The following is a 17,832-nucleotide window of genomic DNA, read 5'->3' as shown; positions in this document are numbered from 1 at the left end:
TCAATTTTCTTGCTTCTCTATGCCAGCATCAGGAAACAATCGCCCAGTTGTGAAGCACTGTCAACCCAGGGTGCTGCTGCTCCCTGTGTTCCATTCAAGGTCCCACCAGGGCTGGCTGGGGAGGTAGGGAGGCCAGCAGCACGTGAGTGGGTGTTCTGTGACTTAGAAGTTCTCTAGCTCCTTGATCTGGATATACCTTTTGTGCCAAATTTAAAATTTTTCATTGTATGTAATACTTCCCCAAGAAATGGCTGACACTCTGTCTGTAGTGTCATGGGCCAGTGTGGACAGTAGGTGATGCCAGGAATCTAAGAACTGTCACATGTGTAAACTCTTTGTTCACACATTACCTCCAGGACACAGCCACGTCCCACAGAAGCTACCCCAGTCCCCCAGGGGTGAGGCTCAAGTCAACTAGTGGCTGGTCTCCCAGTTCCAACCACAGAGAAGTCTCAGCATGACCTCATCACATACCACCCTCCAGTTCTAGATAACTTAACCTTGCATTTGTCGTCAATTAACTGGGGAATAAACAAACCCTCTCATACTTTCAAGCAACTGTTAAATCTTTAAGAGCTAATGATGATACAGAAGAGATAAAAATAAAAAAGAGAGGGAGAGAGAAAGAAGCAGCAAGGACCATGAGTGAGACAGAATAAAACAAGCAGGGCAGGAAGCTTCTTCAGGGAGCTGGAGAGTGGGGAGCCTACAGAACACACAGAACCCGGTTCAGGACACGGCGGGCCTCCAAAGGGCATCTTCCTGAAGCTTTTCATCTCATGGGGAAAGAAAAAGGCACAACGAAAACATTGCACCAAAAGGCTGAGCCCCCGGGCCACCTGCAGATAGTGGGCCCCACAGGCACTCCTATACATCTACTCCCACACAGCTATGGTGGAGCGGTGGCCAGGCAGGGACAAAAGAAAATCGGAGTCTCGCTTTGCAGAGAGAGAGCGTGACCATGGGGGGCCTACAGAGCTCTGAGTCTCATCCAACCCAGCCCCTGTTTCCACGGGCAGTCGTGATCTGAATTGACCCATGGTTCCCAGGGATTTACTTCATACAACACCCTCTTACCTTGACATTGGTATCCCTGCTTTCCTATGACACCCCTGAAAAGAAGAAAACAGCTCTTTAAGAAAATGAATTCCAGTAGGTCAAAAGCCACACAAAGCCACCCCATTCTGGCCACCGCCCACAGCGTACCAAATGCTGAGTGGAGTCCACTCAGCAGTGGGGTAGTAATCTCACTCCCACTTGAAGGGTGCCTTAAAATGACTCCTTCTGAAGGCCATCAAGAACAGCCCCAGCGCTTGGAATGGGTGCAAGGTTTGGTCAGTGTTAGGGCTCAGTTTCCTATACAAACAGCCACTCCAGCGGCCCAGCTGTGTTCTGGAAAGCCCCAGAGACCCTGCTTGCTCTCCATGGGCCTCAAGTCATTGAGCGTGCCCTTCTTTGCAGACAGTTGTGGAGAAGGATTCTCGCTGGCAAGCATATTTCCTGAGCATTCCAGGAGAAGTCAAGGTTTATAGGGCAGAGTGCGGCCAGGACTGGGAGTTCAATCTACCATTTGGGTAAAGGCCAACATCACAGATTCCTTCCATGGCCAGCATAGGGTCCCCTAAGGCAGGTTTAGGGTTAGCCTGGACACAGGACAATCCAGCCAACCTGTCCTCAGGACACCACCACCAACTGGTCAGCTCCCTGCAGTGCCCAGTCCAGTAAAAGGAGCCAGAAGTCACTGGGGCTACAGCTAAGGGAACCCAGAGTTCAGTCGTATTGGCCATGGGCTTAGAGGAGACCTGAATCTCTAAGGTAAGCTTTCAGAACCTGTTCCCCAGTTCTTGACCAAAATACAGAGATACAGGTCAGACGCCTGTCAGTCCCAGGAATAAGATGTGTCTGTGGATGGAGCTGGGCGTTATTTCTGCTTTAATCAGGTTGACTTTGCTCTAAGCTGTGTCACCTTGGATGTCCATGCCAGCCTCTGTGACTAGTTTCAGAACACCACAAGGGTGAGACAAGGTGTTCCTGGACACCATGGGAATCCAGGGGGTCCTCAGAGTGCAATTTGAACATTCTCCTTCTCCACTGATGCTGCAGTATGGCCTTGCTCACTCTCCTCCATGGGACTGCCAACATGCGAGCTCCACATCAGTTCCAGAGAGCTAAGAGAGGGGCTAGGAAGGCTGAGCATGAGCCATTAGTTGTGCGCACCAGGGTGGAATCAGGTCTCTGACATATCCTAGCTGGAGGGCCATAGGCTGGTCTCATTTCTGAGCCTCAGTATTGTTGTTAGTGGAATGGTGTTCATAATACATAGCTCATAGGATGCTGGGAAGATTTAGAGATTTCCAGAGCCAAAGAGAGACCCTGACACAAGGTAGGTATTCATCAAAAGTCTCCCTCTAATCCCCAAGGCCAGTATTCCTTGTCCTTCTCCACCTCCCCAAAAGGCCTACTACTTACCTGTTTCTGCCTATCAAAATCCTAGTCATTATAAAAAGAGAATTGCCACCTCCTCCAGGAAGCCTTCCCTGAGTACTCCAGCCAATGCATCTCTCTTTTCTGAAATCTCAGCATCCTATCAGCACCAATGTTATGACAGTTACTAAGAACTGCTTTGTATTATAAATATTGGCAATGGAATATTTTTAAGCTTTCTATGGAAACATTTAAATGTATAAAAAAATAGAGAGATGAATATAGTAGACCCTCAGGTACCTGTGAGTAGCTCCAACAATGATAAATTCATGGCCAGCCTTGTTTCATCTCTACCCCTAGCCCCTCACCCCTCCTTCCAGTTATTTTTTTAAAACAAATCTAAGAAATCCATCATTCTGTTGGTAAATAATCCAGATTCCCTCTCTAAAAGTTAAGAGTTCTTTAAAAAAAACCCACAATACCATTATTGGTTATAAAATCCCAACTCATTAAATATGAGATATAATATGATCCTACATATCTCCATATATAGGAACCAGGAAGCATAGTTTCTTCTTCCCATCTAGCCCCCCAAGCACCACTCAGCCTTGCAGAAAAGTCTTCTGTAGTCAGATAAAGAATTAAAGCACATAAGCATTTTTTACATAAAGTGTCCAATCTCCTGACCCATTCCCCCCACCTCTCGCTGCCGAGAAGTCTAACTGAGAGGTTTCCAGAAAAGAGGACCTTACCAGATGAAATCTCGGCAGTGGGAGCAGTAGGTGGGCTGCCGAAGGTACGTAGCCATGAACTTGTGGCCGTTGACCTGGTGGACCCTGCGCCTGACAGCCCCCTGCCGCTTCCTGGGCCGCATGCGCTCCCGAAACACACGTTCTTCATTGTCTTTAGGGGCTGAGGAGGGACAAGAGCACAGAAGAAAATACAGTATGGGTTAGCATCCCTTGAAAATAACCTTCCGTGGGAAAGCTACTCCAGCCCGGGAGATCTGGAGGTTGTGTGGGGGCAGCCTCCGCTGGTGGAGGAATTCAGGGGTCTAAAGAGCCTCACTACTTGCTCCAGTGAGTACGCACCACGTGACTGCAAGGCCCAGACTATGCACTTTCCCACAACAGCTGCATTCAGCATCCATCCCAACCCTACTCCTGCTCCAGGTGTGGCCGCTTTACTCCTCCCCACACCCACTACATGTTGCAAGGGTGTGGGGTCGGAGGCTCAGGTTCAAATCTACTGAACCTCCTGAGAAGGGACCTAGGACTGCTTGTGTTCCTCATCTGGAGCCTCTGCAGGCACTGTCCTCTGTCAGTGGGGATGATGGTGATGGCCCTAAGGCGTGTGGTTTGGAGTCAACGGCGTGACTTCCCTCCCCACCCAGATGCCAAGCTCAGAGAAGTAGCTGCCTAATAAACTTGACTTTTCTTCCTCTTCCCTCTTACCTAGAGTAAAGCAAAAAAGAAAAAAAAGCCTTTCCCTAAAGGTTAAAAGGAGAGGGAAATAGAACACTGTGAAAGCAGACAGTTTCCAGAAGGTTCAAGACCCACCACCATGGGCTTTAAGACCTACTGGAGACAGAAAGATATTCCCCACTTCTTCCTTCCCTCCCTTTCAAAGACTGTCCCAAACCTAAGAACACCCTGCAAAGGGACAATAAAAATAATAATGACCATTAAGTACTGAATGTGCCACCACACATCCCAATATATACATTAATGCCCTAATCCCCAATGTGATAGTTGGGGGGCCTTTAGGAGGTAATAAAGATTAAATGTAGGCATGAGGGTGTACCCGCATAATGGGATTAGTGCTCTTATAAGAAGAGGAAAAGACCTGAGCCCGCCTGCTCTCTGCCATGAGAGGGTACAACGAGAAGGTGGTTGTAAACCAGCCAAGCAGAGAATCCTCACCAGAACACCGAGATCTTGATTTCAAACTTTCAGCCTCCAGAACTGTGAAAAGTAACTTTCTGCTGTCTAAGCCTGTATTCTATGGTATTTTGTTAAAGCCTGAGCAGACTAACACAGTGACAATACTAGCTGACGTCTGTCAAGGGCTTACACTCTGGTAAGTGTTAGTCACTCAGTTGTGTCCAACTCTTTGTGACCCCACAGACTGTAGCCCACCAGGTTCCTTTGTCCATGGTATTCTCCAGGCAAGAATACTGGAGGGGATTGCTACTTCCTTCTCCAGGGGATCTTCCTGACCCAGAGATCGAACCTGGGTTTCCCGCATTGCAGGCAGATTCTTTGCCATCTGAGCCACCTTAGCTATGCACTCTGGTAGGTGCCATGCTAAATGCATTATGTGTGATAACTCATTGAAGCATCACAACCCCAGCTGAAGGGTACTGCTATTACCCCCATTTCTTGGATTTGCAAACTGAAGAATGAAGAGCTCAAGTAACCTTTTCTGTTAATACAGCTATCTAGTGGTAGAGCCCTAGAGAGGGGAATGGCAATCCACTCCAGTGTTCTTGCCTGGAGAATTCCATGGACAGAGAAGCCTGGCAGGCTATAGTTCGTGGGGTCGCAAAGAGTCGGACACGACTGAGTGACTAACACACACAGTGGTAGAGCCCAGATTCTATGCCGGAGAGGGAGAGAGAGGTCCCTGCTCCGCTGGCCACCTGTTGCTCCGAGGGACAGTCCACTCTGCCTACAGCAAGTCTCCAAAGCTCTTACCTGGTGGCTCTCATTAGGGAAGAGCTGGGCTGCCTGAGGCTTCCCCTAGCACAGAGAAGGCAGGCTAAGGGTCTCCTGCCAGGCTCTTGACACTCTCAAGCAGCCCTGGAAGGTGGGTAAAAATACACTGGGAAGGCTCCACCCCCCAACAAGCCCCCTTGCACCAGCCGGCACCCATCTCCCCAGCCTAACAGTGTCAGTCCTGAGGGGAGTCAACTTCGCCCCTCATGGACCTCTCTGAACACAAGGTTCCCTGCAGCGGTGGCCACATGTGTCAGTCAAACATCTGTTTAATCCAAGAGCATCTTGTCAGTCCAGAGAAGGTAGGGTGGGCAGAACATCAAACTGAAGGAGGAAAAGAACAATGTGGAGCAAACGTCCAGCATGTGCTTTCAGAGGGAAGCAGCCTCCAAGCAAATGTGCAGAACTGCTGACTGGAGGCTGCTCGCAGGGCTCCCAGGCTGTGTTCTCAGGACTGCCCCTGGATGACCCAGAAGGGGGTCTGCCTGTGGACCTCCTGCTTCATACCCCCCAACCTGAAGGGGTTTCCTTTTTAACTGGTGCCTATTGTTTCACAAAGTCTCTGACACTGATTACCTTCTGGGTATAGAAAGCCCGCACCACCTCCTACTTTCTACAACCTAGGGGGTAAGACCCAGATGAGCAAATTCTCAAGGAAAGGTCCTGCTTCTAATTAGAGATGCCTACATATGCACACGCATGCATAAATATGACAATCATCACTCAGTTGTGAAATTAGAGGTGACTTTCATTTCTGCTTCATACTTTTCAGTGTATTTAGAAAATTCTATTTTTAGAAGCTGGAAAAATGTGGTATTTAAAAAAACAAATCTTTTCAATAGTCCTTAGTTGCTACAAACCTGATGGACAAAAAATCCAAACTCCCCAAACTCAGCCTTGGGGTAGCTCAGGCCAGGGGAGCGGAATTCTCTTTGTACAAAAGCATCCGTCAAATTCTTTCACAGAAGGTGTTACCATGGAATACATATCAACAGTACGCTCTAATGCATTTAAAATGCAATTTGATTTACAAAGTCCTCAGATTTTATAGTCATCTTGATTCTGGACATTGTGTTTTCAGTCAAAATGGTGAGGACTTTAATCTAGTTTTCTCAAAGAAGTGCTGCCATATGGGGGGTTATAGGGGTCCCCGAGGGCCTTATTTCTCAACTTTTTATAGAAATGACCACAGTAACCAAACTGGACATTCTAAACTGTGTTTAACTGATTTAATAGATAAATGCAGCACCCAGTTAATTTAACTCCACTTGCTTTTTTAAAATTTACTTATTCTTTAATTAAAGAATAATTGCTTTACAAAATTGTGTTGGTTTCTGCCAAACCCCACTTACTTTTGAAAACCTGTTTGTGGGCTGCACTGATGCTGTGAGAAAAGCTGTATAAAATTTGTAGGGGGTGGGAGGTGGGGGGGCGTGGGGGGGGATGGGAGGGTCTTGGGTGCAGGTTAGAAAGAGAGCCAAGGATAACCCCATGCTAAGGTCGGGTCTGTCTGATCTAACTTCTCCAAAATGTTCTGTTATCCTGCTCCAGAGCACATTGTGCATGGCCTGTTAAAAGTCAGCTTCTATGTTCAATATATGGGGAGACTAAAGGCAACAGAAGGAACAGGTAAATCAACTTTGTGTTCCAAGGAGGTTTGCACACGAGGCTGCATGAGAAAGGGGATGGGACTCCTGGCTGATGATAACACCTGCCTTCCACACATCTTTGGACAGGGGAGCTACAGGGCTCCTCAGCCCCATAGAATCTCCTTGTTGGGCCTAGAGAAACTGCTAGAAATGGATCACCTTCAACATTTCCCCTGATGTGAAGGGTCTCTCTCTATTAAAATGCAACTTCCATGGGGTAGTGGGTAATGCATGGCACGTGCATGCAGGAGCACAGACACCTGTATGGGTAAGAGAGGGTGCATGGTGCAAGAGTGGAAGAATAGACTATAAATGCAAGCATATATGTACATGTATGTGTGCAATATAATAGCAATATATATCAAATATCACGCATAATTCATTATATATCCATATATAATACAGCATGATATATTAGTGGCATTAACATAACTACATTATGACATAATTATAATTATATTAATAGCAATATATTATTATATAAGATGAAGATATGATATATAGTTTTTCTGAACCGTTTGAAGCAACACTTCACCCCTAAATACTTCAGGGTTTATCTCCTAAGAATAAAAACATTCTCTGACATAATCACAATATCAAAGTCAAGAAATTTAACATTGCTATAACTATCCAATAGACAGTTCATATTTAAATCTCCCTGATTGTCCCCTGCACGTGTGTGTGTGCTAAGTCACTTCAGTTGTGTCTGTTTCCTACCCTATGGACTGTGGCCCACCAGGCTCCTCTGGCCATGGGACTCTCCAGGCAAGAATACTGGAGTGGGTTGCCATGCCCTCCTCCAGGGGACCTTCCAGACCCAAGGATCGAACCCGCGTCTCTTCTATCTCCTGCACTGGCAGCGGTGTTCTTTACCACCAGCGCCACCTGGAAAACCCAACTGTCCCCTAAATGTCCTTTATTGTTGCTGTTGTTTTTAAATGTTTAATCCAGGAGCTAGTTAGAGCTCAAGGAAGTTATCTGCTTGCCATGTCTCTTTAATCTCTTAATAAAGAACAATTTTCTTGACTTATTTCCTTCTTATGACAAAGTTATGGAAAATATAGGATGTTGTCTTGTGGAGCATTCTACAGCCTGGATTTGTTTGTTCCCGTTTGACTAGTTTCCAACTCAATGGCAAACATACCACGGAGGTGTACATATCAATAAATCTTTAGTTGTAGCTAAGAATGTAAATGACATAAATATAAAATTTTTAGGAGGAGAAATATAAAATATTCATTCTTACTAGGAATTCTTAAAATACAGAGCTCTCTTGACCTATCATTGACATACCATTTAATGCCTAATAAGGAAACAAATTTGTTTTAAAATGGAATTATCAGCTGTTTGGAAGGCTGCTATTAAACTGATTTATTCATTCACTGCTAGAGGCAATGTCGCATAATATTTTCAGAAGCAATATTACAGTACATGGCAAACATCACAAAGAGATTCATATCCTCTGATTAGGCAATTCCTTAGTAAGTAACTCTAAGTCAATAATTCAACAGAAACTAAAAGTTATACACTTATAACTTATACATGTTCCCCAAGGCATGTCTAATCAGCCTTCAAACAGAAACAACTTGATATCTCACATTAGGAGAATGGTCTAATGAATTATACTACATCTATATCAATTTTAAAATGTTGAGAGAAGACTATGCAGGAACATGGGGAAACGTGATCTAAAACTGTGAAAACAGGAGGCACAGAAACACAAACATATTTACAGGTTGAAGGTAACATGAAAGAATTATTGTGTTAAACTAGGATGATGGGATTATATATTTGTATATTTGAAAAATGTTCTCTAATACTCTTTAATGAGATTTTTAATACATGGTTTCTTTTTGGCTGCAGTGCACAGCATACGGGATCTCAGTTCCCCAACCAGGAATCAACCACACCCCCTACATCGGAAGCTTGGAGTCTTAACAGCTAGACTCCCAGAGAAGTCCTTTAATGATTTTTAATAGCAGTTCTTTCCACCTACAGCATGAGGTAATGGGAGGGTCACTCACGTTGCAGGAGTGGGGACTACATGGCATGAATGAGGAGGAAAGGGCAGCAGCTGTTGGCCTGGAGATCAGGAGAGACAAGATACGTTTTATCAGCTTCCCCAGCTGCCTGTGGTTCTGGGCTGGGTCACCCCGATTGCCCCGACATCTGTGACTTGCGCCGAGGCATGCTCTTCACATCCCTTCACTGGATGTCCTCAGCCATGCCCACCTAGGCTGATGGCTCATTTGCCACAGCCCACAAGGTGAAACCAGCACTGGTTTCCCTTTCTTTCTTTCCTTTCCTTTCCTTTCTGCCTACATAAATCTTTTGTTTTATGGCTGCATCTGCATCTACCACACAGCAGAAGGGATGACCCAAGTCAGGGAGAGGCCAACACAAAGTTGGATAACTTGTGAAACTTTCTGTGTAAATGAAGATCTTGGCTGCTCAGATATAACAACAAGAATTCACAAAGGCATGAAGCTAAGGAGACACCCTGTGAAGTAGCTATGAGATCTTCGGTAACCTTAATCTCTAACAACATTCCAAGAGTGTTTTCTGCTGGCTGTGATTTGCCTATAAGCTCAAATTCCTAGGGTCTTCTATACCAATGAGTATCTTACAGCCCCAAAGCTCAGAAGAATCTCTGACAGGCTGCAGGCAAGTGGCAGAAGAAGCACAAAGAACCCACACCTCACAGTTCTTCTTTGTTGGTCAGCCTCACCTGGCCCCTTTTCCTTGGGCTGAGACTTCTCAGTCTAGGCCAGAAGGACACTCACAATCACAGGGAGAGGCAGCCCCTGGCACCAAACCCTCTGCTACCTCTTCTGGTCTGTCTGATTATTGAAGGTCCCATTGCTTCATCAGCACCTCCCTCACCTCATCTCATGTCCTCCTGCATAAAAAGGGGGCTCAAGTGACAGGACTGAACTGGCATCCTTAAACTCAGTGCTCTTTGAATGCCTCTCAGTGAAAGAATATCTAGCAGGGAATTCCTAATAGGCTGATGGTTATGAATCCCCAGATGCTGGCACTTCCTTCAAGGGCATGTGTAATAAGGACTGCCAAGCCCAAAGTTCCAGCTCGCCCAAGACCCCTGACCTTGGAGCCTGGACCAGTCAGAAGGACCAATTTGCTTGACTGGCCACCTCTGGGCACCACTGTCATTCCTCACTGCAGGCGATCCCTCAATCAATTACCTACTCTTGATTTTGAGTGCACATAGGGGTCTTCTCCACAAGCAAGTGTCCCATGGGTGGTCTTCTTGATCTCTTCTCACCTCCTTCTTTTGACCTTCTCTTTCTACCACTATGGTTGAACTAGGTGCTGGGAGATTGGACAAATGTTGCCTTTACCCCAGACTTGCGTTATAACCTAGAACAAGTCATTTAATCTCTTCAGGTGTCTGTTTTCTTATCCATCAGGAATAGTACTGCAGCGCTCTGTCTAAACACCAGGCTGGCATGTTCTCTGCCCCAGGTGCCAACGTGACAGTTCTGATTGAGGGAAAGTGGAATACTCTCACCCATCCCACTACAAAACCTCCCCTGGCTGGGGTCCGACTGCCTCCAGACAGTTCAGCCCTGCCACTGTGAATAAAAGGGGGTCGGCTCCGTCTCCTCCCACCCCATGCATCAGGGGCTTTGGAGGAGCACACTCCACCTCCAGAGTGGAGTCCTGGGAAGACTGGGCTGGGTAAAAACACTGACTCAGCTCTAGGACAAGAGCAGTAAGAAATGTGACCAGTTTGAGAAAAGGCTGGGATTGTCCTCAGAAGGCTTGTCTCAGAAGCCAAGCAAAGAGTGAATCCAGTTTTCAAGGCAGATTATTTCACAACACAAAGAAAACAACTCAAACATCCTGATAGTTTTATCTAAATAACTGTCAAATCTTGGATGATTCAGAAGCTGAAAAATAACAGCTACCATGTATGGGCCCCTGTCATATGGTGAGCACCATTCCAAGTATTTTGTATCCATGAGGGGCTATTTTATATGTGAGACACTGTTACACATCCATAAAGTGCACTTAAAAATACACGAGGTGTTATTACATATACACAAGATACTGTAAGCAACTTAGATCTAACATCATGAGGTGCTATTATCCTCAACTTGCAAATGAAGAAACCAAGGGCTCAAAAGGTTAAGTAATTTGTTCAAGGTCACACAGCTAACAGTGAGTGTCAAATTCAAGAATTCCCACCCTGACCCATCCACCTCACAAGGATGGCAGAATAGCTTGAGTCCCCAGTACCCAACTTTGTGTATGGAAGTCTCTTGCTGGCTGCTGCCCATTCACCTCTCCACACGCTCATCCCACTCTCAACTAGACACTTAGAAAATCAAAAGGGACTGATTAATTCACAAGCACACACATAATGGAATTTAATGCAGTGGTTTCAAAAAGCAGACATGCCAAGTCTACCAAGAAACAATATGTAGAAAAAGAGAACTAAGAAACATGTCTATAGTGTATATTTGTATAAAATGAGAAAGAGAAAAGGATAAATATCCTCAAACAACATAAACAGAAAAACACATCGAGACTTTCCAACGGGTTAAAAATTGTACATTCTAAAAAATGTTTATTAGGTGGATATTGGATGCCAGGCAGTATTCTGGGCACAGACTCTTAGCCATAATGGACGGTCCATAGCCACTCTCTAAATTATTCTTCTCAGATATTTTGAATTTGATCCTCAATAGGTGGGTCTCCACTAACAAAGCAAGGAATTGCCGTCATTGTCCAGGCAACAGTGGTTATGACTCGGGGGTGGGGAAAGCCCCTGAAGAGACTAGATGGAATTTTTCCCACTCAGTATCTGAGGAGTTTACTCAATAAATCTCTGGTTTAACTTTATGGACTTACTGTGAAAAATGCAAGATCAACGGAAACAAAACAAAATGAAAAAAACCTAGGCATTGAAAATCAAAGGAGCAGTGCCTTTTCATTTTATTTTCCATGAGGAAAATAGCTTATAATATTTTCAAGTTGAAATAAATGCTACATGACAGTGAGTTTTAATGATTAAGTAAATATTTACGTGATACCAAAGGCTATGTTCTACATGTTGTACTCACACAATACATTAAAGAAAATTTCTGTTCAAAACAGGAAAGAGGAAACAGCAATTAATTCCCCGAGAGAGATTAGTCTGAACTATCCATGTCTTCCCAGAGAACCACAAGACGTGAAGCAGAAACGTCTAGGAGGAGAGGTTTTGAATTGTCCGCATATGTTATTCTGTGTAATCTAATCAGAAGAGCACTGGTAGCATTTCAAGATTAGCATCTCAAACTTACTACAAATCATTTTCTTCTTCCTCATCTTTCCTTTCTGAATGACCTGTTCTGTATTCATGGCAGGGCATAAGCTCTTGTCCACTTAATTAAAATAAAGCTTAAGCTAGTTTGTGCTTTGTTAGGAAAAAAAAAAGTGAAAAATGTAGACACTTGACAGGGTAGAGAGAGTAGCACTAGGGTAAACTGAGGTCAGACACAGTGGTGGTAGGACAACTGGATGGTCACTGAGGCAGAGAAGGGGGGGCAGCCCCCCAGTCCCACCACCCAGGCTCCGGTATACATGGGGACATGGAGAACCACTGGAGAATAATGATCATCCTTAAGTAGGAAGTCCCCTTGCTTCCTGCCTATCCGCATTTATTCATTCCCTCCCTCCTCTATCCATGCAAAATTAAACCCTGGAGTTACACTGGAACTGCCACATGCTTCTGGGACCCAGGAAAAGTCACTGCTTGCCAGGAGAAAAACCGCAGAGCAAAATCCCTTCAGGCAGACCTGCTAAATGCTCAGAGCCTTCTCATCCTGGGAAATCAGCCAAGTGGGGCACCAGCCAAGGGTGGGGCCAGAGTCCTCACTGGTGCCAGTGATGGTCCTGTGATTCATATCACAGGAAACTGAGCTGTTGCTGAATTACTGGGCATCTGAGCCCTGAGGACCTCATGTCCATGATGTCATGTCCATGGTTCACGTTTCTAAAATGCTCTATTAAAAAATGCCTGTGGGAGAGCAGCGGCAGAAGGCCTAGCAGGACGTCTGTCCATTCCCAGCATGAACAGGGGGGGGTGTCAATGCCAAGTGAAGGCTGACAGCCCCCTTTCCAAATACATTACAAGCCTCTTAATGCCAAGGCAGGCAGGCCGAAAAGGTTATGGAATTATTTACTGAAAAACCCTCATCCATCAGTACTGTTGCTATCAGCTATTCCATAACATCCAGTCAGTGGCAGGCAGGATTCAGAAAGGTTCAAGCCAAGTGAGCTAAAAATCACACCCTTTAATATCAAGTGGTCCCTTTACCATCTCATCCCAGCCTCCACAGACCTCCTCAACTAAGTATATGCACAGTTACCCAAATTACCACGACAGACTCACCTGTTTATTTTCCCCAAACTCCTCTGATTGCTAAGGTAGTTCCATACTGTTGCTAATACTTTAAAGTTAAAATTAAAAAGAAAAACCATAGCTTTTCCCAGAGAGATCTTAGGTCCTGAGCAGGATTCCAAGGAAGATGGCCAGGTGGGTATTTATCAGACTACCTGAGAGAGAAGTCAAGTTTCAGGGAGTCAGAAGATAAAAGCAAAAAAATAACAGGCAATGAAAGACTTGTTAAGACAAAGGAGCTGGCTCAAGAAGATAAAAAGAAGTAAGGATGATTATTAAGTCATGAAGTCCAGGCTGGTGATTGGCCAAATGAACCCCACACCTTCCCAGAAAGCAGATGAGTTTGTCTTACTCTCTGCATACCTTCCTCCACACTGACCTTCCTTCCACCCTCCCTCCCAGCTAGTTTCCAGAGCAGGGTATTGGGAGGATGGACCTTCTTTAGGAAGCTTACCAGAGGTTAAAAAAACCCTAGATCATCCTATAGAAACAGCTATCAGGGCTATCAGCCCTTGGGCAGCCATAAGATCAAACCAATCAATCCTAAAAAAAAGCAACTCCGTATAGTCATTGAAAGGGCTGATGCTGAAGCTGAAGCTGCAATACTTTGGCCACCTGATGTAAAGAGCTAACTCACTGGAAAAATCCCTCATGCTGCAAAAGATTGAGGGCAGGAGGAGAAGGGGATGACAGAGGATAAGATGGTTGGATGGCATCATTGACTCAATGGACATGAGTTTGAGCAAACTCCAGGAGATAGTGTAGGGCAGAGAAGCCTGGCGTGCGGCAGTCCATGGGGTTGCAAAGAGTCAGACACAACTTAGCCAGTGAACAACAATCAAGAGCATAGTGCCCGTAGAACTTATATCTTTCCTCTTGGCTTCAAAAACTTGCTTAAACTTTTTCTGATAAGTTTTATGTTCCACTGAGATAGTGATCACAACTCTGTATGTAGAAAGAGGGATTAGGAGGTCAAAAACAATAATGCTTTTAACAAGTGAAAACAAAGCCAGAATCCAGCCCTGTGCCCCTTCAAGGCTCACAGGCTCTCTGATTACACACACACACACACACACACACACACACATGGTGTGACACCCCCCTCCCCCCAACGCCCCGCTGCTGGCATCTCTTTCAATACAGGGGACACTGCAGTCTGGAAAAACCAATGACATTCCCAGGATTGCTTCTTAGGGCCTCGGAAACTCCTGTCTCTCCATAAGTTGTCATCCATAGTGATAGGAGAACGTTGTAGAAAGAACAGCCACTATATGAGAAGGAAAATGTATTTCTAATAGCCCTACAAAACAACAGAGACATCTGCTAAATTTGGAGTCTCATATCTAGAAACTCCTATACACAGAAAATCAAGAACAAAAGATGGGGGTAGGGGCAAGGGAAATTTTTTAAATTTCCAGTTTAATGAGACTAAGGAAATATTCTAAGGCCTCAAATGCTTAAGGGAGATCCAGTCAGCTTGGGTCTTAGTGCTAACGAAGTACAAGAGGAGATCGAATTCCCCAATGAGTAAGTTATCTCTGTCCAGAGGGAAATATTACCAGTCACAGACAGCAAGCTTCTTGCAGATATACATTCTTGGTCACCAGGACTCTCGGGAAGAAGTATTGATACTTACAGCTAAGCTAAGCTAAGTCACTTCAGTCGTGTCCAACTCTGTGCGACCCCAGAGACGGCAGCCCACCAGGCTCCCCCGTCCCTGGGATTCTCCAGGCAAGAACACTGGAGTGGGTTGCCATTTCCTTCTCCAATGCATGAAAGTGAAAAGTGAAAGTGAAGTCGCCCAGTCGTGTCCGACCCTCAGCAACTCCATGGACTGCAGCCTTCCAGGCTCCTCCGTCCATGTGATTTTCCAGGCAAGACTACTGGAGTGGGGTGCCATTGCCTTCTTCGATACTTACAGCTACTATAAATCAATTTCTCTCTGAAAAACCCAGCTCCCATCCTAGACCTTACAACCTCAGGGCAGCCCAGAGCCATGTCTTTACTTAGAAAAGAGGGCACTTTCCTAATCTGGAAATCTGGGCCCTGGACACAGTGTAGTCACCTGCCTGCCCTTTCAGGAGGTCTTGGTTTAAGCGTTAACAGGGTTAGTCAACAAAGGTTAAGCTAAGGTTAAGATCTACCACAGTCTTAAGAATCTCAAGAATCCTGAGTAGTGGATGAACACTGCTCCAGCCAAAGCACATCTCTGCCACATCTTAGCCGTGCTTGTGAGACTGGCTATCCCTAGCAGGTGTGAGATGTCCAAGAGAAGACAAGTGAAATTCTTCTAGAGCAAAGATTTGAAACTTCATTTTCTGGGAGAAAAAAAGAAAGGATTGAATGAGAGGTGTGGTGGCCAATCTCCAAGATGACCCTCATGGATCCGTGCCTCCTGGGACTCTGTGCAGGCCCCTCCTACACAACTAGAGTTGCCCTGCTGACTTGTAGAACCAAAGAGACTTTGCAGAAATGACAAAGGGGACTGCTGAGGCTAGGTCATAAAAGACACTGCAGCTTCCACCTTGCTCACTCTTGGCTCTCTCTTGGAAAGCCAGCTTCTGTGTCCTAGCACACAAGCAGCCTTATGCAGAGGTCCATTTTGGCGGAAACTGACTGGGAGAGACCTCCTCTGTCAGTCACACTGACTCATGAGCCATGAGTGTCAGCCATCTTGGAACTGGATCCTCCAGCCCCAGTTGAGCTTTTTTGGTCAGCCAGAGCCCTAGCCAACAATCCTGACTGCAACCTCACGAGAGACTATGGGTTAGAACCATCCAGCTAAAGCTGCTCCCGAATTCCTAACCCACAGAACAGTATGGGATAATACTATTTCTTATTGTTTTAAGCTGATAAATTTATGATAATTTGTTACTCAGAAATAGATATCTATAATTCAGGAGGTAATAGATAAACCAAGCAGGAAGAGACTTAGGGTAAACATTGGAAGAAAAATGTTTTCGCTGTGACAATTGTTCATTCACTTGGCCAATATTTACTGAGTGCCTCAGGGTGCTAGGTACCAGGCCTCTGAGTTATACATTTATCCCTCCTCTGGAGAGAGACAAAGGAAAACAAACACTGGTAATATTAAAAGCATGATCACATGGATCCTAGTGCCTATGAAAAGGTGAGTTAGGCTGACCTGGCTCCTGAGAGCTGGGAATTCAGAGATAGTGGCGTCCTAAAAAAGCAAATGATCCCTGCTACTTTGAGCTCCACTGTGTCAGCTTTTATCTTAAGCTTGAGGCTTTAAGCCCTGTTAAAACACAGATCCTCTGGGAGGGCCATTATGAGTTTAGTGTGGATGAATTTCAGATTCTTTTTTATACGTTGTACTGGGAAGGTAGAAAAAAATCATGTAGAACCTGCAGGGAGAGTGGTGTTAGGAGATAAATTTTGGAAATTTTACATTCCAAAGTAAGAGACAAATTCCATTTGTAAACAAACCTAGTAATAGAAATAATAGGTACCATTTACCATACAGTGTGTGATTAAAACATATCTTTGCTTCTTGAAGAGAGCCTACAAGATCGGTATTATTCTCCCCATTATGCAAATGAGGAAACTGGGGCTAAATAAATCTAGGTGACTCACCCAGGCATACATCTTACTAAGTGGTAGAACCTGATTTTGTACTAAGGATTGTCTTCCTCCAAAGTTCACGCTTCCCCCCCATACTACACACATTAAATAACACAAAATGACCATTTTCTACCCTTTTCTGCCTGTATAGAAACCGGGAAAAAAAAACACTCAAGAAATTCAAGCTTGCTGTTTCTATTATTCTAACAAGTAGCTTATACATTTTCTAAAAAATGAACTTTGCTCCTCTAATGCTGTAAATGAAAAAACTGTGTGAAAAAATTAATAGCAGACTGGAAGGAAAGAGGCCCATTTCCTTCACGTGAATGTAGGGTTTGATGAGAAGTTCTGAAAGCTGTTTTGGAAACCAGACGTCTAAAGCAGCGGAAAATGAAAACTCATAGAGAGGTAGCACTCTCATCACACAGCTCACAGGCTGGGGGAGCTCAGGGGAGAAACAGGAATGCGACCATAACACACACTTGGCTGATTTGTACCACTTCCAGGCATTTCCTACAGAACCGTGAAAGGCAGGAGGAGACATGAGGTATGATGCAGAAACAGATATATTCATCACACAGGCCACAACCTCCCAGAACAAAAAGTTTCCATCTGCTCAAGCCAAGGAGGGAAGAAAGCTTTAGGTCAAGGTGTTCCCTAAACCTGCCCCAAGCCAGCCTGTGGTCAGCTGGAACACTGGGCCTTGAAGGAAAAGTCACTTTTTCCTTTTCTTCAGGTCAGTGCCCTCTTCACTCCTGAAGCTACAAAGATGAAAGTTAACCCTGTTGTTTTTTTTAAATAAACATTATCCTCTGTCTCCAAAAAGAACAGTAAGCAAAGGCCCAGACCAAATCTAGAAAATTAGAAGTGAGAAGCTAAAATAGTGTGTGTGTTTAAGGTAGAAGGATTAAAATGATGCTATAGCATTATACTGTTGGCTCCTTCAAATCACCTTCATGAGAAAAAAAGACTGCAGTGTTGAAGAGACAAGGCATCCTTCCTTTATTCTGGAGCTACTCTGGCCTCTCTGCTGAGCAGCCTGGCCCAA

The 17,832-nt window shown here is 44.9% G+C and overlaps 1 protein-coding gene across 4 annotated transcripts in view; it reads right to left on the bottom strand.

Annotated features, from left to right (window-relative positions):
* Positions 1-17,832, bottom strand: part of PRKCE (protein kinase C epsilon) — a 542,503-nt gene that overhangs the window by 194,506 nt on the left and 330,165 nt on the right. For all 4 annotated transcript variants that reach the window (XM_027555170.1, XM_027555172.1, XM_027555168.1 and 1 more), the window contains 2 exons: positions 3,177-3,336; positions 1,078-1,112 (listed from right to left, as the gene is read on the bottom strand). In XM_027555170.1, coding sequence (XP_027410971.1) covers positions 1,078-1,112; positions 3,177-3,336 — 195 coding nt within the window. The remainder of the gene's footprint in view (positions 1-1,077; positions 1,113-3,176; positions 3,337-17,832) is intronic.

This window comes from Bos indicus x Bos taurus, chromosome 11 (genome assembly GCF_003369695.1).
Source record: "Bos indicus x Bos taurus breed Angus x Brahman F1 hybrid chromosome 11, Bos_hybrid_MaternalHap_v2.0, whole genome shotgun sequence".
Taxonomy (NCBI): domain Eukaryota; kingdom Metazoa; phylum Chordata; class Mammalia; order Artiodactyla; family Bovidae; genus Bos; species Bos indicus x Bos taurus.
Note: the sequence above shows the minus strand (reverse complement) of the source record. Positions and strands in the feature narration are given on the sequence as shown.